We start from the raw sequence: 25,608 nt of genomic DNA on the forward strand, positions 1-25,608 counted from the left end.
CTTTGTTTTCTCTTCAGGAGTGGACATTAAGTAACCAACATGATTTTCAAAGAGTTGACATGTACCACAGACCAGATGATGCCTGAATTAGTCTCCAGGAATCCACTGAGACCTTGTAGGTTTGAGCTGATTCCCCTTTAGATTATACTTAATAATTTAAGCTCTGGATTGGAGGGACTCTCCGAATTCTGAAATCACCAATTGACACAGCCAAAAACTAATGTCACGTTTGCTGGCCAGCTTCTCCCCGATACTCTGTAAATTGCTGCTTTGAGTGACACATGAACACTGTCTCCCAAGAACAGTGAAGTCGGAATGCTGTTGTCCAAACATAATAAGAAAACTGCGTTAGGCTTTCTGGGGACCACTTCCGTCCCCAGCTCATATGCTGTGTAGAGATTTTAATAAACTAGAATATTGCAGAAAAAAAAAGTTGTTTCATTTCATCTGTTTCATGTCAAAGAAATGCAACAGCAAAACAGTGGAAGGCAGAGAAAAAAAAATAAAAATCAGTGGCAGCAAATCTGTATTTCCAGCCCAGGCCGACAGCAGTGTCGTCAGCCAGAGCAGAGCCCAACACCTGCTCCACAGCACACATCAGCCTTTCAGAGGCTCCACATCCTATATGCACACCGGGCTCATCCACTAGAAAGCCCCTCATCTATCTGGAGCCTTGCTCCAGTAAGTCACTGCAGAAGTACCTCATACTCCTGCAGGAGGCAAAGGACATCCTCCCGCATCCCAGGGCACCTCCCAGCCGTGCATGGGGTAACTCCCATAGAAATTCATGGTGGTCTTCACCAGGGAACACCCCTGAGCCCTGCATCATGGCTCTTTCACAGCCCAGAGAAGTCACACCTCGCTTTTGTCTCCTTAGTGGCTCATCTGATGCCTGAAAGGTCCCAAAAAGGCTGTTGGATGAGCTATGCTTGAAGGATCCGAGTGCCTGTCTTCGGCTCTGCTTATGGCTCTTCTTCATCTCCATAGTGATTAGAAACAGCTCTGAAGTGGCAAATCTGCTAAAAGGCTCAGCAAGGCAGACAGAGGAGTGTAATTAGAAAGCAGGTAACTGAGGAGCACCATGACCTCTGCAAGGAACAGATGCTGGAAGAACCTAAAAATACATTAACCTGAGTAATGCATGAGACATGAGTACCGACTGCTGGAGCTAATGGACTTTTATTTGCTCCTGAGCATCCCAAACTCCCTCACAGCATGCTATTTCTTAAAAGGCACCAGAGGGATCAAAGAAGCGTCCACATCTTCTGGAATTTGTCATCACCATGCTAGAATTGGGTTTAAATTGCTGTCCATGTCATGCTGGACTCAACAGCAACCATGTCTACCTGGTCAGGTGCCACCTGGCACTAAATGCCAGTATGTCCGCCCAAAGCTACAGAGGCATGGGCCAACTTGGGCTCCAGAAGCCACCGACATGCCTGGACAGAAGGTGATGCTCAGCGCAGGTGGCACCAGCATGGGTATGGTCCTCCTACCAGACTCCTGAAAACCAACTGGTTCATCCCCCACAGCATGAAGGACCAGCAGAGCTACTTCAGCACCATCTGCATCTCTCCATACACCATGTCTTGTACCTACCTCCTGGGAGGCACAAAGGGAGCCTCTGACATAAGGAATGTGACAGAAAACAAGGCTGCTGCCTGATTTGCATGGTTGGATGGCACCAAATGAAACACATAGTGCTGTGCAGTTTTAAACAAACACTGAGGAAGGCTTGTAAAGACAAGCAGAGAAAAACCAAACCACCAAACAACTGGATTTTCTCTAATCAGACAGATAGTATTTACAGCCTACGGGTGGTGCCAAAATATTTCAGGAAATGCCTAAACCCTTCTGAATAAAAGCTCAGGAAAACACAATATTTAAGGACAGCAACTACACCAGTAAGAATGAAAGCATTCCACCCTCTCCCAGCCTCCTTACACAGTTTAAAATGATTGCCATAGCAATTATCAAGACTAAGCTCATTTTGCAATCTCCTCTGCAAATTAAGTTCTGAGACGAACACATAAAAAAATCAGCATAAAAAGCAAGCGAATCATGTAAACTGCAAAGAGCAGAAATCAATGCGCGCTCTGCACAGACAGCATGCTGAGGTCTAATCCATCCTGCTCAATTCCTGTTCTGAGAGACCTGAATGATTTGAGCAATTCCTTCCAGTAAGGCACAAACACTATGCTTGAAAAAGCCAATCCCAAAGATTTTGGTTTGTTGTGTCTTTTACCAGCTTTGACTGTCTGCCCAGCACTGATTGCAGAACGGAGTGGTCAGGAGAGCAGAACACAAGCACCGAGTCCGTGGGGAACACTGGAGTCCCACCACATTTTTCTCCAGTGAAGCAGTAGTAGGTACACCTGTCCTCATTCCCTTGCACAGCCGCAACAAATGTCACCCTGGAATTATTTTGTTTCCCCACTCTCAAGTACCAATTACATCTACACACGCAGAAAACCACAAGTCCTGCAAGGATTGCATCCCTATTTTGTTCCATTTGTGCATTCAGACCAAACCTGTCTCTGTGAGTCTCCATAGTGCACCCAGAAAGAGCCAGATGAAACGAGCGTTTGCCCCCTTAGAGAAAAATCAGGGCACCTATTTCCAAAAAGCATATTAAACCAGTTTATTTCTGGTTGTTACAGCTGGGTGGTGTCAGCTTTACCTGCTCTGGCTTCAGGCCAGGGGGGACCCATGCATACTCTTCCAAGGCACAGCCCGAGTCGTCATCAGAAGTCGAGTTCCTCTGGAAGTCAAACATGAGCTTTGTGACGGTCTTCTCCATCTCCAGAGGCATAACTGTTACAATGTGCTCTTCCTGGGAGCACTTACAGTGAAGGCAAATCTTCCTGCAAGGTGAGGAGAGAGGAAAATAAGAGATGCCCCAGTGAGTTGCGCTTGAAATAAGACAGCAAAGCAATTCCTGCTTTAGTAGCCAGCAGCTGGCTTGCAGATCCTAAACTCAACCCTTTTTTATGCTCAGGCACTTTCTAATGCAGGATTTGTCTCTCTTACAAGGAGGAAATAAAAGTCCATATTTGCTGTAACAACACTTGGCAATCAAGCTGAGTCAGGCTGCCCAATGTTTAGGGATATGTAATTGCTCTTCCCTTCACTGCACCATGATGAGCATTTCCAGGGGCCAGTATGGGCAAGGGCCACATGCCCTCCTGGTGCAGATCACCATGTCAGCCAATAATTGCTGAGCATTTCCCAGATTTAGGACAGCTGAGCATTTCTCTAATACAGAAAATGGTGGTTTGACTGAGAAACCGTGAATGGCAAGTCCCTTTAGCATGCTGATAGCATAAATTTGCTTATTAAAGTAGCATAAAAATTGATTATAGTCTGAACATATAAAGCTAAATTAAATTAAGGGAGGCTACAAAAACCACAGTCACACTACAACAGCATCTTAACCGCCTGGCTCAGCAGCACACCAGGTTGAATGCTGCCTGAGAGCTGGGTGGGGAGGGGGAAAGCACAAAAAACTGAAAGAACAGGCCACAGGTTGCAATTTAACAGCCGTTAACCTAATTCACTGCAAATATCACTTTTCAGCACTTCCTTTAAGGGTCCCCTCTTGCAGCTGATGCTTCATAGGGGTTTTCTTCATGGGCTTGAACCTGAGCATGTATCTGAAGGGCTGCAAGGACGTTGCACCCCTTCACCTTCCTTCACAGCAAATGACTAACCAGGCTAAAAACATTACCCAGCCCCACAAAAAAGAGGTTAAAGAGAACACTGATAAATTGGTTTCTATTATAAAACACAATGCTCTCCCACAATATGGGTCAATGGTATCTATTTTAAAGTAACCACACAGGATTCTGAATTAATTTGCGCTAATGAAACACCACCGACTTATGAGGAACGAGATACGGTTTCACTTGGGTAGCAGAAAAGAGACATCTCAGAAATCAAAAGGTACCACACAAAAATCAAGGGACAAATTACCATTGTCATTGCAGATATAAGGTAAAGTGAAGAAATGTATAAGGCAGCAACAGTTAAACAACCAGGGGCTGTGATTTTCAAATACCTTCCCTTCTTTTTCACCACTGCATCCAAGCCAGCTAAGCATACCAGTGCTCAGACCCAGATTCAAGTCTAACTTTCCATTTGGCCACTGCAGCACAAAAAATGCACTCTAGCAAAAGTCAAGAGGCTCCGTTAAGTCAAGCCAGGGAGATTTGCCAGATTTTCCCATTTCCTGCCTTTCATCAGATCTAAACCACACTGCGACCCCCACGCACCCCTCGTGTCTGGTTTGTGTCCAGTCAGAGTCTCAGCATCGCCTCTGGCTGTTACCTTAAGAAATAACCAAGGCACCATTTCATGTGAATACTTTAATTAATCAGCTACCGTGCAAGGGCTCTCTGCCTCACCAAAGCTGCTCGCTCCTTTGCTGTTTCCATCTCATTTAGCAATACGATGCGAAGCAGGCTCAATATGCAACAAGATGCTAAGAATAATTAATAGCTCCAGAGCTCCAGGTTCATTGGAGATAGTTACTCTAAGAAGATTTAGGCCTTCTTAGTTAAATTTTAGTTTTCAGGATATCAGTCACAAGCTTCAAAGAGAAACAAACCCAACAATCAATACTCAGATAGCCAGGAGCACAAGCAAGGTTGATGGGGAAAAAGCCAGACCACACCTTTCTCCCTCCTCCCCACTCCAGACACATCTGCCTCCAAGAGATGGAAGATGGCAGGAGAGCATTGGAGGTCTTGGCTTTTAATCTCATGAGACCTCACCTGGAGTGCTGTGTGCAGCTCTGGTGTCCTCAACATAAAAAGGACATGGAACTGTTGGAACAAGTCCAGAGGAGGCCACGAGGATGATCAGGGACTGAAGCACCTCCCATATGAAGACAGGCTGAGAAAGCTGGGGCTGTTCAGCCTGGAGAAGAGAAGCCTTCCAGTATCTGAAGGGGGCCAATAGGGATGCTGGGGAGGGACTATTCATTGGGGACTGTAGTGACAGGACAAGGGGTAACGGGTTAAAACAGCAGAGGTTTAGACCGTATATAAGGAAGAAATTCTTTACTGTTAGGGTGGTGAGGCACTGGAATGGGTTGCCCAGGGAGGTGGTGAATGCTCCATCCCTGGCAGTGTTCAAGACCAGGTTGGATGAAGCCTTGGGTGCCATGGTCTAGTGTGAGGTGTCCCTGCCCATGGCAGGGGGGCTGGAACTAGATGATCTTAAGGTCCTTTCCAACCCTAACTATTCTATGATTCTATGATATAAATCAACTATCTCAAGGACTTAAGCAATGGAGTTAAACAAAAAGAATTAATAGGTGAGGTGTATGATCAATCAGAACCCACACAACCACCATCCTACAGCTCACACCACATACAGCCAGGAGTGCAAGAACTGGATCAGGAAGCTGATTTACCCCTGCCCCATCCAAGCAAGTGGGTACCACCAGCGGATAGCTTCTCCTGGTCAGAAGAGCAAAGGATGAAAAGGACACACATAGCCTGTCTACTCATCAGCGATGTTCCCATGCAGGGCCACAGGCTCTGTAAAAACTCTGCACCATTAAACACCGAGCATCTCCAGGCACGGGGTTTTGCCACCTCCCTGGGCAAACTTCACAAACATCAAGATCTTGCCCCTGAGACATTCAGTTCTCTTCCTTTCCCCTCATTAAATGCAGAAGATTAACAGCTTTAATTATAACTATTTTCTTTACATTAGGATATATAATTTCATGGGAACAATACTCAGTGTCCTAAGAGTGTCTTTCCACTTCTGTCATATGGTTTCCATGACTTCTTCACATAGGTCTCACTTACTCAACTTTATTTTATCATCTTCCAGCTCGCTATAATTAAAAATAATTCCCTGCAGTAAAAACTTAATATAAAAATATACATTTCAAACGTGAGATGAAATTGAAAAAGCAGCATCCCCCCAATGCACTTAGAACAGAGCGGGATAAAGTGAGATGATGCACATGCCAGCGCTTGGCCATGCACACAGATGCTGCAAGCGACCATGTGCTGTAGGTGCTGGTGCTATGATGGAGAGCTGGTGGGTTGGAGGAAGCAAAGGTGGGTTGGAGAGGAAACAGGGCCATGGTCAGCAGCATGTCCGGCTGCTCCTGCCAGCAACGTCTCATTACTTATTCCCTTGTTACTTGTGGGAAGAGCGCTGGAGCCTGGTGACGCTCAGTGTGCTGCATTCCTTACCATATAAAGGGAGCCACAGCCCAGGTAGAGTGGCATGTCCTGTGAAGTGAAACCTGCTAGCTTGGCTCTGGACAGACACAGCCTCGCCTAACCAACACCAAACTTCATCAACAATGACTTCAGCTGCTGGTGGGGCCTAGGAGCCCCATACAACTTGAGAAGAGTGTGGGCAGCTTTGCTGTTTGTTTTTTTTAGGCAAGAAAAAACCAACACAAACCACTCTCTGGAAATCCCGTCTTCATTCTTGAGCCTTTCTCTCATTACAGAGAATGCCCGCCTGGTTTGGGATGGGAGGGACCTCAAAGCTCACCCAGTTCTGGCCCCCTGCCATGGGCAGGGACACCTTCCACTAGAGCAGGTTGCTCCAAGCCCCTGTGTCCAACCTGGCCTTGAACACTGCCAGGGATGGGGCAGCCACAGCTTCTCTGGGCACCCTGTGCCAGCACCTCAGCACCCTCACAGGGAAGAGCTGCCTAAGAGCTCATCTCAGTCTCCCCTGTTCTGGCAGGTTAAAGCCGTTACCCTTGTCCTGTCACTCGAGGCCCTTCTCCAAAGCCCAGATCTCATAGCCCCTTTAGGCACTGGGAGATGCTCTAAAGTCTCCCCAAAGCCTTCTCCAGGCTGAACAACCCCAACTCTTTCAGCCCATGTCCAGAGCAGAGCTGCTCCAGCCCTTGGAGCATCTTTGTGGCCTCCTCTGGACATGCTCTAACAGGCCCATGTCCTTCTTATGTTGAAGAAGGGTTTGCAAGCTCATTCCAGGGAAGTACTTCCCCTGGTGATTAGGAGAGGTCTCCAGCACTGGGGAGGACACAAAGCTGGAGATACTTTGGTGCTGTTGCTAAAAGCAACATCCTAGAGCATCACTTGAGGAACTGAGGGCTGTCGAGGAGAAACCCATTGATGTTGCATTTCCCAATGAAGCAATGATTGCTGCCAGCATTATCACCTTCAGGCATGCAGGGTAAAAAAAAAGAGGTGTGGAGCAGCTTATGGAAAGAAGTGAGGGAACCAGCCATCAGCCATGCTGCTGCAGGAGGCACAGGATGGGGACCACTGCATGGAGCTGCCCTGCAGCGGGGCCAGGATGGCAGGAAGCAAATGAGGAGAACAAGAACATTTCCTGGTGTCAGATTTAGCTGGAAAGGAGCCTGCCTTGAATTGACTTCACATGGTACAAAGCAGTAACTGGCTCAGGAACAGATTGAAAAGTCTGTTCTCCTCAAGGCCAGTGCCTCGCGTGAGGAAGTTACAAGATGGATGTATTTTACTTTGCTCTTGGCAACTCTCCTTAGAGGAAGCTCTAATCCCCACCTCCAGTTATATCCCCACCCATCCACTGGTGCGGGGGGATGGTGCAAACTGGATCCAACACCCCACACATCATCTATGGATGAAAACCAGCACACGAGGGGAACCTGAAGCAAACAGGGCCCCACACAGCAAGTGGAGAACCTGGCTTCAGAGTCTCTCTTGTTTAGGATTCAGAAGCACGTTTCCAGCCCAGCTCCAGCTACACACAGCTCAACACAAGCCCAATTGACCTGTGAGGTCTCTGGGATGAGGCAGTCTCTTGTACACCATGGTTACTGAAGCACAGCCTCTGCCATCTCTGGAGCCTCCCACAGCCCTTTCATCATTGCAGTGGCACCAACAATAAGTTAACCCACACTGAAAACACGAGTGCTGTGCAAGAGGCTCTGGAGAGAGCTGTGAGTGTGCCCCCAGCTTTCTGAAGAGAGCTGGGGTCTCTCTGCTGTGACAATAAACAGGAAAAGCACTAGCAGAGCTAAAAAAAGAAGGAAGAAGGACCAGGGCAGCCTGAAGCCAAGGTGAAGTGTGTCCTTGCAAATCCTCTGTAGCCCCAACAGAGGAGCATCTCCCAGCAAAGTCTGTGTGGGTTGGGGTCTGGGTGGCACAGGCAGGACCAGACTCCCTTGGGGCTCTGAGGGCAGCAGAATCCTGCCTGCAGGAAGAGCTCCTGGCCATAGAGCTCTTCCAGCCACAGATGCTGGCCTGGCTGGCTGGGCATGCGAGAGGTAAATGCCATCAAAGCCAAGCCTCCTCAGTCTGGGTGCCAAAGCCATGTTAAACAAGGGCAGCAGAAGAGCCCATCACCTCTTGGCAACAGCAAGATTGAAAGCAGAGTTTGGAACAGTGGCAGAAATGTTAAAATTCCTCTCAGACAAAGAAGGAACTCAGCAAACAGCCCTTATCACCTCCTCCCCCCTCTCCAAGGGCTGCTTATCTCTGCTTCTCAGTTATTTCTTCTGGGATGGAAATAAATGGACTGTATCAGGGAGCAGCTCCATCTCCAGACAATGCAAGGAGCATGAATGCCACAGCCCACGACAGGGCAAGCGATGCCTCTGCTGAGTCTGTAGTAAAGGATTTGCATGTATTTGTGCACATATTAACATGCAAGATTTGGAATCCCTCAAAAAAGCAATAGTCTGCTCAGCTCGGATGGGGTGCATAACTCAAAGGGGCAATTCCCCTTCTGCTGGCTTAAGACGTACAGAGCAGCTTGATTTTTTTCCATCGTTCTGACTGCTGTGAGGCTTTTGGGTCAGTCACCAGCCAGTAAATCACAAGACATCTCAGAAACAGGAGACTCTGAGGATTTGGGGCAGCTCATGTGACCCCTGAGTTTCTTAACAAGGGTGTCTTATTATCTCTGCCTGTTATCTCCTCCCCTCATTTGAGAGCTAATGAGGCATCTTTCCACCCTGAGTGAGCTCCAGCTATGCAGAACCATTTCTCCACACCCCACAGGCATGGCAAACATTTATCTCACTGAAAAATTAACACAGTGCTTCACTGCCATAGGGAGAGCACAGCAGCATGGGCACCACTCTCCTATTTCACAAATGGGAAGCTGAGGTTTGGGGGTACCCACAGGCAGCACCCAACCATGGCTTCACCTGAGCATCATCAGAGCCCCAAGCTTTTCTGCTCAAAACAGGCAGTGTGAGCTGAAGCTCTGCCTCCTTCTCCAACTTCTCTAATACTGTATTTTGAACCAAAAGCTCCCAGTAGCCCCAGACAGCCATGAGCAGCACGAGTAGCTACTCATCTCTGGAAAGCTGTGCAACAAGCAGGGAAACACAGAAAGGATGGAAGAGTTGCAAGTCAGACTCTCATCCATCTTCCCTACCCACTTGATTTGTTTGAGACACGTTAGATTTCCACTGCTGCTTTGTTTTAAATCCCCTCTGACCTCCACAGTACCAATAGCAGCAATTGCGAATGTATCCAGGGTGGCACTGAAGCTTTTATTACAAACCCCATTTCCACTCCTGGAAAAATCCTCCCCTCCGACTGAAGTTGCTCATGCTCATGCTCAGCCTCAGACTGAAGTCTAATTTTATTTTTAAGACTTTTTAAAAATCCTTTACCATTCCAAAAGTTATTCTTGCTTAATTAAGAAAGGGAAAAATAGAACTATCTACAGTATTGCCAGTGGTAGCCATGTATGAACAAAAGCTGTCTCCAAGTTGGTCTGACTTCATAGTGAATCAGGACCATCAATTCAACAAGCAGATGGAACATCTGTCTGGGGGCCTCCACTGCCCTGTCCCCAAGCCATGCTTCCATGTGGCATGGCTCTGGGCAGCTTCCAGGCTGCTTCCAGTTTTGCTGTCTGAGGTCCTAGGCATGACATTGCAGGCAACAATCATCAGCACACAAGGCTGTGCTCCTCCCAGATGAGACCAAGAAAGTGGGAGAAAACACAATCCTTCATGTAGGCTGCCTTGGTGCCCTCTTGGGCAAAAAAGGAACCAGGACCATAGCTCGAAACCATGGCCAGACGTTTCAACACTACTCCAACATGAATTCAACCCCAACCAACATTTCCAGTCTGTGGTTAAATTAAACTGTGGGAGCTGGGAAGCATCACAAGTCATTCTGGAGAGCCCAGGAGCACCCCAGTGCTCTGAAGTGAACAGAGGTCCCTGCTTGAGCTCCAGTTTCTCCTCATCAGCTGGTAAGACCCCCAGGGTGCTTAAACACCCTTTTGACCTGAACCACATTGCCAGGCTGCTCCTGTGAGCTGCAACCCTTAACATGAACCGTGAAAACTTTGTATAAAGACGAGATGGTTAAATTAAGGGATGTTAATAACTCAGCAGATCTCAACTCTGTATTTGGAGCCATCAATGTACTTTGCAGTATAAAGTTAGACAGAGGGGGGAAAAGTGCTACACCCATGTGAGCTGCAGATCAAGCAAGGGGAATAGAGAGAAGAGGAAAAACAAGGTGCTGTGAGCCCCAGCCTGTTTCCCATCCATGCTACCAGGAGAAAACATGTCCAACAGGCTGCTCTGTCACATCTGAGATGATGGCGGCAGCCTGCCAGCTCACAGGCTTACCACTCTTCTCAACATATTTATGTTAGGTTGCGTTGGTTGGTTCCCCCACACCTCAAAGGCCTCTTAGCACACAGAAACAATAACAAACATGTATTTTATTCTGTTCATGGAGAAGAAATCAAACCCCTTGTTTTCAGGCTGAAGAGAACAACAGGCTCAATAACAGCAATAACAACCCCAAAGCTGGTGGGTAAACAATGCTGAAGCCAACCTCATGATTTTGGAGGGCAGGGAGAACCACAGGATGGGCAGGCATAGGAGCTGTAGACACCAGAAACGGGGTTGAGGTCCCCCATAACAGGACAAACCCAACCCCACTGCACTGAGAGCCAGTGAGCAGGGATGGGGCAGGTCCCTCATCAAACCCTCCCTTTGGGCTGAGGTCAGCAGCACTCCCTTCCATGAGCAAAGCCCCTGTCCTACCTTGTGGGTTAGATGGTCAGATGTTATTTATACTATTTGGTGGCATCTCAGCCTAACAAGATGCAGAGCTGCATCACAGGGTGGTTTCTTTCTGCTGCTTAACTGAAGGAACTTAATCACCTCCAAGCCTCGGGTTCCAGCAAGATTTAGGCTCTCCTGGATCCCAAACCAGCTCTTCATGAAGAACCCTGTCTCTGTTCAGCATGTCCTCTCAAGTTTGCAGAACCCTGGTCTTTTCAAGGAAGCATTTAACTTCCTGCCCCTCTCTTTCCCCATGCTGTGTCAGACTTTCAGTCCATCTCACTGATCTCAGCCTAAGCTAAGCAGGTTCCCAGTTATCTGCCCTGGGGCTGTAAGTTCTATTTTGAGGGACTCCACCAGTTTGCATTTGCAGCATGACAAGCAGAAACCATGGGAAGCAGTAAACAAGCTGCAAGTCGAGCACCTCCCAGGCCATACATCCTAAAGGAAAAAGCCTGACTAACAGGCAAAATGCTCAGAAGCAGGATGAGCAGGACTGAAAATTGAAATGATTTCAAAACTTAAGGCTTAGACACATCTCCTGAGACAGGCAATACCAACCCGCTTGTGAAAGCAATCACTGCCAGCCTCATCTGTGTACGTGATGGCTTAGCCTGAGCAAGTCTGCCAGCAGCAAGTGCGCAAGGCTGGGTCATTTTGTTAAGCTGAATGTGGCTGGTAGAACACACGCAACGGGGGAAGATTAAAATACGCAGCAAAATATAATCTTGTTAGCAGCAGATAGTTTTACTTTACAAATCTTTATCGCAGGCTCTAGCTGGCACCCTTATAAACACAATGCAGTGATGTGAGACATGTAAGTGCTCCCTCAGTAGGAGAAATAATTGCTGAATAAAAATAAGTGAGATAAGTTACAAGATAAGAGAGCTAAAACTAAAAAGATGACACTGCATCTGGTGTGAGTAATTATTTTGGCATCATTCTATCCAGCGCTAATCCTCAACGGCTTGAAAAGATTCAATCAGTGTTTAGCACTGCCACGGAATCAGGGCTACAAAACAAAGAGTAACTGGATTAAAATCTTGCTATGGTCACAGGTCATGTCTGTGTCACATCTGCTTAAAATGTTCCTTCAAGGAACAAGAGAAAAAGGAAATTTGACTTGGAAAGATTGCATTGAAAAACATACCCCCAGGTTGCAGTTCAAGGTTGGTTTATAGTGAGGCATTCTGGCATGAAAAAAGAAGGACATAGAAAGATTATTACTTTAAAACTCTCTACCCTCAGGAAGCAAAACCACCACAATAAACATCTGAACAGTAATGTCCTCAGCCACAACACCAGCCTGCACGCAGCCTGCTTAGAAAACACGCAGAGAACCCAGGCTTCCAGAAGCTGCGTTTACCAGAGCAAAGAAATTAACACTGAGAGATGAGGATTTTTTATAATACTTATTCCTATTTGGAGCCAGCTGAGCCTTCCTGATTATCTCTTAAATGAAAAATCCATTACGGTGGCATCAATGTTTCTCCCCGACTTCCTGCAGCTGCAGAAAAGCAATTTAACAATTAACCTTTTCCAGTTGTAAACAACAAGAACAGCAAAGGCTGCAGGATGAAAAGCGCAGCCCCCTCGGAGCTCACCACCAACAGTACATTGAGCAAAGTTAGCACGCAGCTACGTGCATCCACAGAATGCTCCTTATTCCTCCTCCTCTTTCCTACTTTCTATCCCTCCTGAAAATCCACGACAACTTTGAAGTTGCTGCCAAAAAGCACTTTCTTACCTGTTCGTACCGACGGCGACAGCACAAGAGGAGAGAATCCAGCGGGTTGCTCGGCTGTCCTAGTTGTACCAGTCGCCGTTCGGCTGGTGGGCAGCTCCCAGGACCAGCCCAAGTATCACAGTGCCATAAAGCATCCCACCGCCCCGACACACGCTGCCTGCCACCAGACGAGCTTTCGTCAGAGCCCTTCAGACCACGGTGTGTCTCCGAAGGAAACCTGCCATGGAATAACGTGCCATTCCTGCCCGCGTCCTGAGCTCTTGCTTCGACTGCCCTGCTCTGAAACGTGGCTCCGGAGGGTGCCCTCTGTCTCTGCTCCCAGTTCAACTGAATTCAGCAGCTCCCCCTTCCAGCCTGCCTCTTGCTAAATGACCCTTCGAGGTGGCAAGAGGATGTCCGATTAGCTCTCCCAGCGCAAAGAATTAACGAGGACAGATGCAGCCCATGGAGAATAATTGCCGGCGCGGGGCTCTGCTGTTGCATTGCTCTCCTCTCCTGCATGCTAATGAGCAATGATGTCAGCAAGCCAAAGTCACCGCATCCGGACCACGCCACGGCCCGGCCACCCTCCCATTTATTTACATGGAAATCAGCTGCTCTTCAGAATCAGTAAATCCTGTAGGCTGCTTAGGGAAAGGGAATGACAACCCCCCCTAGCCCCCCCATCCTTCTCACTGGCTTGCATGTTTTCAAAGACTTGGCTCTGCACCAGCAGCCCAAAAAATGAATGGTGTGAAGACACTAATTATCCTTTCCCAAACTATCATCTTTATTTGATGCTGACCGAATCTCAACTGGCTGTCAAACTTCAGGCACCATTTCTTAGGTATGCTGGCTATTAGAGCAACCATCTCTGAGCAACGTATCATTTTTCTCCTGGCTTTCAATGCCCTCTTAATTATTTTCTGTAGTTGTTTGCTGTTGATTCCCCACTGGTTTTTAGATGCAGTGTGTTTGTGTACCAGCAGGGTTAAATATTCTGGGAAATATAAGTTATTAGCATGGCATTTTGGTTATCACATATTTTAACACATTTTCTTTCATACAGCCCTGAGAGATGCAAGATTTGCACCTTTTGTATGTATCTCAGGTACTGTGAGCCACAGGAATATACCATCCCAACAGGGATGAGGAAGACTCCTACCCCCAGCCTCCCATCCCCTCGGAAAAGAAAAAGCAGAGAGGGAGCTACGCTGCCAAATCTCTTCTGCTGCTCTTAAAGCCCGTTGCTTGGGAATTAGGTGGTCACAAATGAATCTCTAATTCAAGCCAACTGGAGGAGAACGTACATCTTAGCTTTTGCATTTGCAAAAAGTGAGTGAAATTATAAACCCTAGTTTCTGTGGACTCAGAAACACACAGAAAGCAAATAAAACTTGCCCAACATGTAGTGCTTTTCTAGCATGCTCCTGACTTTTGGGGTCTGGCTCCAGATTTCGGAGCCCTTGATATTTGGCAACGTTAACTGTGTTTACAGAACACAGAAGGATGCAGAAACTACAGCTGTGAGTCTCCCTGCAGTCTCAAATGCCTTAAATTATTATTATTATTAAGGCTCATAAATTAGGTTTCATTATATGGAATTACACTCAAAATCTCAAGGTCAGACTTTCCTTTCACTGAGGACAGTGCAGTGTCACCTCCACTTCTACTGGGGATGGCTGAAATGCAAAGAAGAGTCCTTTCAACTACACAGAGCAGTAGAACTTGTAGGAAAAAAACTCCCTTGAGCCTTCAGCTTGTTAAAGTGGTGCATTTTGCCCCTTCCAGCTTGCACTGGGGCTGTGCACAGGCTGCCAGCTGCCTCTTTATGGTTAACATGCCAAGGCCTCAAGATGATGCATTTTTCCTCTTAAATTCCGAGCATATTAATTAAAATACAAAGGAAATGAGACAAAACTGACTTGGGTAAAAGCAAATGAAGAAACCTACTTATAAAATGGTAATGTTGAGCAGAAGGGCTGTGGAGCAGAAATTACCCGTGTTTACTGTAACAATCTTCCCTGCAAACCTACTGCTAAAACCACACAGCAGTGACTCAGGGCTACAACTGGCACAAAGAATACGTGTCCCTCCACACAGCAAGTCCTGTAGCTGCTAATTTTCAACAAACACAAGTAAAATGCCTGACTTTATCTGCATTAACTTCCAAGGAGCAAAGGACCTTTAGCTATAAGGGGTCTTTTAATGCTCCAAGTGCCACTTGAGCAGGACCAACCAGCCCACCCCGTGCTCAGAGGGAAGGTTGACAGGGCTGTTTTGGCCACGTGGATCACCCAAGAATGGGATCACACCAGAAACTGCAAACTTTTAAGTATAAATTGATCCACAAAGACAACACGGGAGTTAGAATCATGAGCAGATGTAATCTTATGGTCTCACTAAGACCAACACTTACAACATCTCAGCTATGAGCAGAAGAGCTTTATATCTCCAAACAGCATGTATAATTGTCATCACTCCTGGCAGACTTCTTGTTCCAATACTTGCAAAGCTAAACAGCCACTAAATCCAACAAACTGTCTCTTCTGAGATGCGAAATCAGATTAGAAGCTGCCCCATTTGGACACACAGCTGTCTTAGGAAAGTGGAAATAAGCCTGCCTGCTATGAAAGCTGCTGGTTCATTGGCAATTGCTTCATACTGCCATTACCTACTGCAAGGCTTGTGAAAAGGTCATGGGTTGGAATAACTCCAGAAGGCACACAAGATTTTTTGATGGATTCTGCACATTATGCAGGTGAAATGGGTGTCTCATTAAGCAGCAAGTAAAATACCAAACCAGTGGAGGACATTATCAAAGGTCACATGAAGGACTTGCACTGCTATGAGGATGGACACTAACAACTGCCAGCAACAAAGCAAATGACCAGAAGTAAAACCTTAGCTACTGAAATAAAGAAAGGTCAAGAGCAGTAAGCCTCTGCTTAGGTGCAAAGGTGAGAGATGGATAACTCTGCCTGTAAAGGTAGACACATCCTTCTGCCCTTTGCTGCTAGTTTTAAAGACAAAGATCCAAACCCAGCAAACTTCAAACTTTCTTCCATTTGCATAAACACATCCCTTTGGCTAATTTAAGAAATCACAAATTTAACTATTTTAACAAAAAAAAGCCCATGTTTCATAAACACTGTATTTTATCACCTTGGGATATCGATCGTCCATCAATCAATAGAGCTCCATGTGACATTGTTGACTCTCCCAATGACAATGAGCTACATGGCATGGCCATGTGCAGTGACAGCAGACTGCTGCCCTCAAGGTCCCTGGGCTATTAACCTGATGAATGTCAGATCAAGTTGCCTTTCTGAATTATTTAGTGAGCATCCTCTGCTGCAGCGTGCCATGGCACTGCACAACACTGCTACCTTGGGAAGTCACAGAGGCTCCAGCCTCAGCTGCCCTGAAATGCTGCCTGTGGAGGGACAAAGGCTGTTCCCTGTGCTGCATGAAACATGGGATCAGTGGGATGGCAGGTCTCCCACCAGCACTGAGCCCGTTCTGGCTCACAGTGACAGCCACAATAACAGATTGCTTTCCCATTGCTCTTTCTACCCACAGAAATGCAGAATTGAATACTCACAGTGGCTTTTCCCCTCCGTTCCCATGCTCGCCCCTGTAATTTGCAGAGAAACCTCTGCTCACAGAGCCAGCGCTCCCGCCTGGGTGCCAGGATGGGTCAGCATGGTCTCAGTCAGAGCTGTGCTCCCATGGCCATGAGAAAGGCTTAAGCAGGAGAACAAGAGGCTGGAGAGGGTACAGCTTAGTAAACACTGGAGGGGAAAGGCAAAGGTATTGCAAAAAGCTGTTAGCAGTGAGCAGAGAAGGGAGGCAGGGTCCAGCCCACTCCTCCTGGCAAAATGCCTGGCTCTTTGGAAGGCACATAGGGATGTGCCCAAGGTATGGCGAAAGATCCTCGGAAAACTAAAGTAATGAAATACAGGTCAGGACTTTCAATGAGGTTGAGCTCTCTTTTTAATTCTTATGTTTTTAAGCAAGGCAGCAGATCCTCCCCACACCTCTCAATGCCAGAAGTAGGGATGTCTTACCTCAAAGAAAAATGAGATGGAGGGAGGGGCAGAGAGATCAACATCAGCTCATTAATCCCCAAAACCTTGGCCTCCTCTTTTCCTTAGGGCTGCTCTTTGTGGCTGCTGCCTGAGACAGACCCTCTCCTACTGTCACCATTGCTGCACTCCTTTTTGTCAGAGCCATGGGTAAGGATCTGTGCTAGCAGTCTGCAAGGAGGGATTTAGTTTCTAAAACACCATGGAGCCCAGCAGCAGCTGGCACAGACGGAGAGGTACAGTCCAACCTGTGGCTGATATTCGAGGCTATTTTCTGTATTTCCTAAGGATTCACCCAGAGAGACAGGGCTGACCCTTGCAGCATCCTCTGGTGCACAGGCAGAGCACAGTGACAAGCCTGTGCCCTCCGTGTCCTCTGGCAGCACCGAACCACCCAAAGGCAAGGGTGATGCTGCAGCACACTGCGCTGCTGCTCATGAGAACCACTGCCTTGCACCCCCAATGAGAAGACACCCCAAAATGACTGTCACCTATTGACTGTCCCCACCCCACCATGCACTCCCAGATCACAGACAGGCACTACACACTCTGATGCAACACATGGAGCATGCCATGGATGGCATTTCGGTCCATCACTGTACCTCTATTTTTTTTAATCAACTTAATGCAAGAAGCTTTGGAGAGCTTAATGATAATAAGGCCTCCAGCTTTAACTCAGCAATACCATGTTTTCTACTTTTGTAAGCTGAAATCAAATTTATAACTGAATGCGAATAACAATCTGGATACGTGTGTGGTTTTCTCCCTTTTGCCAGCCCTGATCATATTCTCATCTGAACATTTTTTAATCGTGTCCTTTAATGATGTCTACAAAAGCCTCATTAAAGCTCTGTATTGTAATTTAAGTTAAATAAACTCAACGCAGCTATATATTTAATGACATTTTTCTTGGTGCCCTTCCACGAACAATAAAGTGTTCGCTGAAAATATGTTGTGAAGGAAGAGCATAGATCTTCAGCTTATCTGGTGGTATGTTCTCCAAAGATCTAAACCTCTGATCAGCAACAAATTAACTTTCCATTTACACAAAATAGAAGATGTATTTTCAGGATAACCAACCAACCCTGCAAGTCTGCATTAACGTGTGCTTTGGCAGCAGCTCAGGACTCCCTTGCTGTCGCCCTTCTTGCTGCCTGCCTCTGTCAGTTGCTGTCATATTAGATGGTTTTTATTCTATCTTTTGGTTTCAGACCTGTCTAAGAGAGTGTTTTGGGTCACTGGTTATGCCCTGAGGATTTCTTGCCTTTGCTTACCGAGCTCCCTTCTGCTTTAGCTATGCACAACCTGCTCCTTCACTCAAAAGCTGTGAATCCACCCCGAGGACTGGGATATGACGCTTAACCATCTCTGCGCTCAGAGGTGAGTCCCAAGTGCTGGCCAAGCAACACAAGTCTGATTTTTACCTCCCTAAACCAGACTGTTTATTGGGTCATGAACAGAAATGGGCTTTCATGATCCCTTTTGAGTCTGAAATTTCCCAGTGTATTTGCAAACACAGGGAGATTGGCCATGGTCAGGAAAGCACCCAGCTCCTTACCTCCTAACTGCTCAGTGGGGAGAAAGGTGACAAAATAGGTGTTTATGTCATAACTGAGAGCATGACGTAGACCTGGATGATATAAAACCAGCCAGGGCAAGCAGATGGACTGGAATGTGTTATTTTGGTCTACCCCAAGCTCCATCCATTACAAGACTTCTACAATCCAGCTAACCTCAATTTTAAATACATTTTAAACCTTCAACAATAAAATGACGAAAATTGGCATCTTGATTTAAACCTGAATGTTGCCCAGCTTAAGACCATGGCTCTGTATCCTGCCTGAGCACACAGAGGTCAACGTGTCTTGGGCTCTGTAGAGGTTTACAGCCTGGCTACCCCACTGCCTGAAGCTGGATGGAGCTCCAGCATCCCTGAGATAGGCTGGCACTGCACATAAATGGCAAGAGATGTTTGCTGTTCTTCCCTTTGTTTTAATTAGTAATAACAATTTGTTATCGTGGCTTGACATTTGTTCATACTTAGGAATAAATTGCTTCCTTGAATGATATGCTGAGATTACCACGGGCTTTCTGTGTTTGTGTTGGTTTTAGTAGCTCATAACAAACCATGAAATTCATTACTCTTGCCACAAGCACCCAAGAGATGTGCCAACCAGGGTGTGATTTACACAGAGCTCGACTCATGGAAATTAAAAGGTTTTAATGTTGCCTGAAAGAAGTCAAGAGTTTGAAATTTTATACAAATAAATTACCAAAAAAACCCACCCCATAATAATCCTGGACATGAGCTACTGCATTGCTTTATCTGCCTAAGGATAAATATTAAAGTCAGGATAAAATTAGCTTACTAAATATTAATTAAGTGTCTAATTTGAACAGCTCTTTAAGAGATAAGCCTTCTGGCCTGCAAATTACTTCACTCTCAGCTTTTTTTCTTAACTGCTTGGAACCTATATATAAAAGAAGATATTTAACAGCAAAACTTCTCTGCTACAGTATCATGGGCAAAACATTCCCACTGAAAGAAACCACTGGAAAATAGTCTCGTGCCTTACCACCCTTAATGAGAAAGGGCTGTCAGTCATACCCCAGCCCCATTTCTCCATGCTGCGTCAAGCCTCGTACATCAAACTCAATATACAAATCGCCAGCCCCATCAAGATCATTAGAGCTGCTCGGCCCGTCAAGGAAAGGTCAGCACGTCGCTGGCTGATGGCTGCCTGCTTCCAAACGCAGCATCAATCACAGCCCTCATCAAAGGCAGCCACAGCAGTGAGAATGTAGCTGGAAACCTGAATCCCTTCTTTGTATAACCTGCCATCCTCTAAACCTGCTCCCCTGGTTGTAAAACATGGCTATGCTTTTATCTTATCATGATCTATACGGAAAGGCAACTAAATCATCTACTAGAGGAACAGGGGGGAACAGGACCCACGGGGAGGAATTAAGACTATATCAGGAGAGGGTGAATTAGAAGCATAGTCCCTGACTCCAGCGCTGGCTCCCTACTATGTCAGCTCCCAGCCAGTTCACACTTTCCCTGATGGGTCCCATGCAGGCAGCATCACAGGAGCATCCCTCTATGCCACACAAGCCCCAGCACCTAGAAACCACCTCTAGTGAAGGGTCAAAGCTGCCCTGCTAGGAGATGCTGATTGCTGTCATCACAGCCACACTGAGGCATGGTTCACAGATGTCCCCAGCCAGGGGAGTTCAGGAGTGCCCCACACTCATGGGGACATCAGCATCGCTGTGCCAGGCTGCTGCTGCCCTCCAGGCATGCTGCTCCTAGCTTGTTTGAGCCCATGAGGGCATCCTGCCCACAGCTCAAGCAGCATGAGGGGTGGAGAAACCCAATCGCTAGCCATTAATAGGGGGGACACCAGCATTAGGGAATGCTATTGCTCCCTGTCAGCCATTGCTCATTAAACATGCTGAAAACCACAGGCCATTTCTTCCCCTTTTTTCCCTACAATGCTGTGCTGCACACAGCATTATCTTCAAAGGCAAAGCAAACATGTTTGCTAAACATGAGCAGGCTAAACACATCAGCCTTCTAGAAGCAATTATTGCTGCTAGAGATGTACTGAGTCCCATTGTTTTGTGGTTCAGAAAGCATTTTCTGGCTGCTTTGGAATGGGGCTGTTCCTCAAAGCAATTATGACAAGCAATAACCCCTCCCCAGTGAAATAAAAAACAGGTGGGCATCCAAGGGAATGGAGCTTTCTTTTTGTTGAGCATTTAACTCACAGTGTATCCTTGCAATAAAAGAACAGCAATTTGGGGGTCAGGCTCCCATGGCAGAGCGGTGAGGACATTTCTGGAGAATAGTGGATTGGGTTAGAGCTGGAAACCTTCCTGCATCATACCCAGACTGGTGGGGATTGTTCTGACCGGTATTTAGACTGATTGCACTGGCACAGGGCAGAAAACTGCAAAATATGGAGGAAAAAAAGCAATGAAGCCAGTGCTGGACATTATCTTCTTCCCTTCATCCTAAACAGGTTGGGATGCTCTGGACCAGGGTAGCTCACCTGGCTGAGAACCTTGTAAATGTGGAGTTGGGGCAACATCTCACCTTTCCATGGCCTTATTTCAGGGCAAACAGCTCAATCCCCCAAACTCCTTCTCTGTGCAAACTGTAATCATTCCCTTTTATCAGAGCAGGGTAGCAGAGGGGGGAGTGCAGCTGGGCTCCCTGCGGTACCAAGTACTTCAAGCATGTATGTCAAAAAGATGGACAACCATGGATGACCAGAGAGACAGCTGGGGGAAGGAGAAGGGAAGCTCACAATACTGGCGAGACTATTGTAATTAGTGTAATAAGCAGTGATCACAGCTTGGCAGCTGCCTTCCTGTCCTGAGCGGCTGCTACGTGCATAAAGCCGTGGCTAAGAAGGATTTTGACACTTGCTGTAACATCTCTGCTTTGACAGAAGTTTTGACTTGGTGAAGTTTCCATTCCATGTAAGACACAGAGGAAATAACTTCACGGCATTCCCAGGCTCTCCACCTTCACCTGAGCAAGCAGCACCCTGTGCTAACGGAAGGGACATGAAACTGGGTTTAGTTTTGGTGTAACTATGATTTCGCAAATGGCTTTGAACAAAACCTTGTCACCTCTGTGTCAAGGCAAACCTGCCATACTCAACTTTCTGAAGTCCCTGGAGCCTCAGAAATGAGCTCTTCTACAGAAAATGGCAAAATATGACAAAAATCATTTACACAGAGAATATATATCCATCCTCCTTGGATGGGCTCATGTACAACATCCTTCTCCAAAGCATCCGTAAGATACATACCTTTGAAACACACCTGTCCCCATCCCCACTGGGTTTGCTCAAAGTTGGCGTTGAGTATATAGTACAGAAGAGTTGCTCTGCAGCTCACCAAAAGCTGAAGCAGCCATGGTTTAACAAATGAGATGTCTCGATAGGAGACTATTTTAAAGGATTGGAAAGCAGATACCGTGTACTGGAGTGCAATGATTATTTGTACTACCAAGAGTTAATTGGTTTAGAAACATTTAAAATGGTGGAGAAGTTATGGGGTAGGATGCTCATTTAAAATCAGTTGGGGATTTAGGTGAAAATGCTACTTGCTGGCAGCTCACCAGCACAAGAACCAGGCACCAGGCATCCCTAACCACCAGATTTAGGGGATGGATCATCATCCACAGCCAACACGGGTGGCAAAGTTGCTTATGTGACAGGCTATGGGTCCTAAGCTGCAAAATATGCTATGGCTTAGACCCAGACTAATTCTGACTCATTCCTGGTGCTTGTGCTTCAGGAGGGATTGCTCTTCTCACTTTTTTCCTGCTACCCCCTGTTCTAACAGAAGTGGTCAAGGAAAGCAGTCAGATGCTCAGAGTATCTGGATATTTTGGCAGTAGTCAAGGATTCAGCTCCCACTGTTTTTTAGTGGGTGTTAGACACTGAGAAAGTACTTACTGGAAAGATGTTTGGAGGTGTGAGATCTAAGCTCTTCATGCAAGGGAGTTTCCTACAGTGCTTAAGAAATTAAGAACATGGAGACAACAAGTAACATGCTTGGAAAGCAGGAAATGTTTACGTTGAGGAGATTTAACCCCTTGTGAAAGAATGAAGCCCCAGCCAGGCTGGGCAGGGGAGCTCAGGAGTAACTGCAAACAGGCAGTGACCAGGATGTCAACAAACACTGCACCAACTGGTTAAAAACACAGCACATGATGCCAGAACAAAGATTTCTTTAATTTCCTAGTCAAAGAAACATATTTGCATGTCCTGGACAAGCAGCATGAGAAAGCAGCAGAGGAGCATGAGCCATTTGCTGTGACACTGATCATCCCCAGCTCCTGGCTGAGACACAGCTCACCAGAGAGCTTGAGAAGGCTCCTTTTAAGGGGAGACCTTGGAGCAGCTGCCAGTACCTAAAGGGGCTGACAAGAGATCTGAAGAGGGGCTTTTTACAAGGGCCTGTAGGGACAGGACAAGGGGAATGGCTTTAACCTGACAGAGGGGAGACTGAGATGAGCTCTTAGGCAGAAGCTCTTCCCTGTGAGGGTGCGGAGGAGCTGGCACAGGGTGCCCAGAGAAGCTGTGGCTGCCCCATCCCTGGCAGTGTTCAAGGCCAGGCTGGACACAGGGGCTTGGAGCAACCTGCTCTAGTGTGAGGTGTCCCTGTTCGTGGCAGGGGGGCTGGAACTGGACGAGGTTTAAGGCCCTTCCAACCCAAACCATTCTATGGCAAATGGATTGCAGAGACATCTGCAGTGAGTCTATTCGTTAATTGGTCAAGACTGGGTTTTATTTTATCCAATAGGCATTCAGGTTAAGGAGGCGATTCTCTTACAGCTGTATAAGTCCCTTCTACACTTGTTAAGAAGTAGAACAAAGCTGTCTCCCAGTGACAAGTAATACCATGTTGAACTATCTCTCACCCAAGGAAGGTGCCTGAGGGTGCAGCTGGAGCTGAGCATGTCACTTGCTGTGGCTAACGCATGGGACAGGATCAGCATCACAGACTTTCGACCCCAAATCAATCAGACCTGTGCCACCAGTACAGCCTGTGGCACGAGCCTCGGGCTGGCATCAGGCTCAACATCCTTATCCAAAACAAGGTGTCCTAAAATGTGACATAAGACCCTATCTCATCTCAAACAAATATTTAACTCATCTGGCTGCTACTGCTTTGATCTTCCATTTACGCCGTGGGAAGTTTAACATCCTTTGTCATGATCCTCTATCTGAGGATGCAATGGCCAGTAAAATAAACCTATTGCAACCATTCAAATAGTTTCACTGAAACATAAGAAACACTTCACATTTACAGCACCAGAGTAATTTGATAACTTGTGTTGTTAATGAAACAAGCATTAATAGCATTTTATCAGCAGTTTTAATCTTCCTGGCATCATTTCATGTCCACAGACAACTTCATTCCATAACTTGATACCTGCAGCATATGCTGGACAAGACCCCCCGTGGCAGCCAATTTCCAGTGCCCTGAAAATCTCTACTAATCCCAGCCCTTTACAGAACTCAGCAATCTAAAAAGGAGACACATGAAGTCACTTAGGCTTATCTCTCTAATTGTCTGCCTGCGAACCAGGGGTTCAGTGTCAGTCACTTGCACTCACCTAAAGACATGAAAGAAAAACCAGACCTAAAATATCTACTCTGAGCATTTTCACTAAGTGAAACTATTGAAATCCTGCTTACTACTGCAGGTCCAAATGCAGTGCTAGCTGTGAGGAACACATCGGGGTAACAAAGCAAGTGTTCATGCCTTTCCTCTGCAGCAGCGCTTTCCAGGACTAGGGCTGTGTAACAGACTCCAACTCTCCTGACAGCTTTCCTGCACTGCCCAGTGCCAACACAGTAAAAATGTTAATGAATGCCATCTTATAAATATTTAATGCACATTTTCCTGCGAGCCCCGCTGTGATTAAATAGCCACTTCCTTCCCCAGGCCCATCTTTCATTTTTATTTTTGCACAAAATACCAACAGTTGGAACTATACCCATGTGACTGAGCTGCTGGAAACACCACTGCCTAAACCAACAGCAAGAGGGCAAAATCCAAACGCAAACTTCCAAGGAATGTAAAGAGAAATCTAACCCAGTCAGAGCAAATATTTCATCTCAGGTACCTCCTCCCAGGATTTGCAGGGAAAGAAAAGCAGAGGGGACAAGCCAGCAATATAATTTCTTTTAGAGTACAGTTATTAGCCTGGTTTTATTGTCTTATTCCATTGCATCTAGAGGTACTGGCCACAACAGAGGTGCACTGCACACACCACTGTGATACTGACATCCCTGGACTCTGCTTCTACACCAACCTCTGAGCTGCAACTCTTCCATCTAAAACCTGGACGATGCCCATGATTGTCCAAGCTTACACAAGCAAACCAGGACAGACATGGAAGAGAACATGGATCATCCAAAGGTGTCACCGTTGCTGCTCTGGTATTGCTACATCTGTGATGCTCACCTATGGTGTCCAAAGCACAGCTGAACACAAGATCTGCCTTGCATTCATGACGTCATGGTAATCATGATATAGAAATACTCAGATATTGTTTTCTAAGCCATCAGAACTGATATATTCAAGCCTTTCCCACCAGCCCTCATCTCAGAAGCTATTTTGCAAATCAAACCAAACCGAAAGCTACAACTCTCCTTGGATCTCCTTGCAATCACCCAAGACCACAAAAGGACTGCCAAGTGTCCAGCAGTAGCCAACACAGGCAGCACTGGTTACAGAGTCTGTGCATGCTGCCAAACATGACACATGAGATTGAGTGCTGCCATCCAAGCACATCCCAGCTGGATCAAGCATGGTGCTGGAGACATGTTCGTGTGGCTCCCCACAGCTCTGCATCATGGGGTGATGCTCTGGCTTTTACAGGGGCCATGGGAAAAGTTTCATATGAGAAAGGAAGGCTGTACAGCTCAAATTCATGCCAAATTGCTAAAAATATAAGACTCAAAGGAATAAGGCTTGCATGTGTCAGAACTTTTGGTAATTCCTCCCAAATACATAATTTTTTGGCACAAATACTAAAATGTAACTGGAGGGCAAGCATTTAGTTCTATTTTAGCTGGGAGAGTCCCAACTTCTGTCTCTCCAATTTATATATGGAAGCAGGCTCATCACGCAGTAAGTGTTTCAGCGAGTTCTGCATCAGGGAATGGTGTGAAGCTAAGGCTAACAAGGGGAATATCATTAAGAATAATAAACAGTACAAAAGCATGAAC

The 25,608-nt window shown here is 46.5% G+C and overlaps 1 protein-coding gene across 3 annotated transcripts in view; it reads right to left on the minus strand.

Annotated features, from left to right (window-relative positions):
* Positions 1-25,608, minus strand: part of PRICKLE2 (prickle planar cell polarity protein 2) — a 104,522-nt gene that overhangs the window by 27,295 nt on the left and 51,619 nt on the right. For 2 of the 3 annotated variants that reach the window (XM_034065983.1, XM_034065985.1), the window contains one exon: positions 2,681-2,864. In XM_034065983.1, the coding sequence (XP_033921874.1) occupies positions 2,681-2,864 (184 nt within the window). Of the gene's footprint in view, positions 1-2,680; positions 2,865-12,779; positions 13,211-25,608 lie in introns of those variants that run through there. The other variant, XM_034065984.1, reaches the window with a different exon arrangement.

This window comes from Melopsittacus undulatus, chromosome 9, assembly GCF_012275295.1.
Source record: "Melopsittacus undulatus isolate bMelUnd1 chromosome 9, bMelUnd1.mat.Z, whole genome shotgun sequence".
Lineage (NCBI taxonomy): Eukaryota > Metazoa > Chordata > Aves > Psittaciformes > Psittaculidae > Melopsittacus > Melopsittacus undulatus.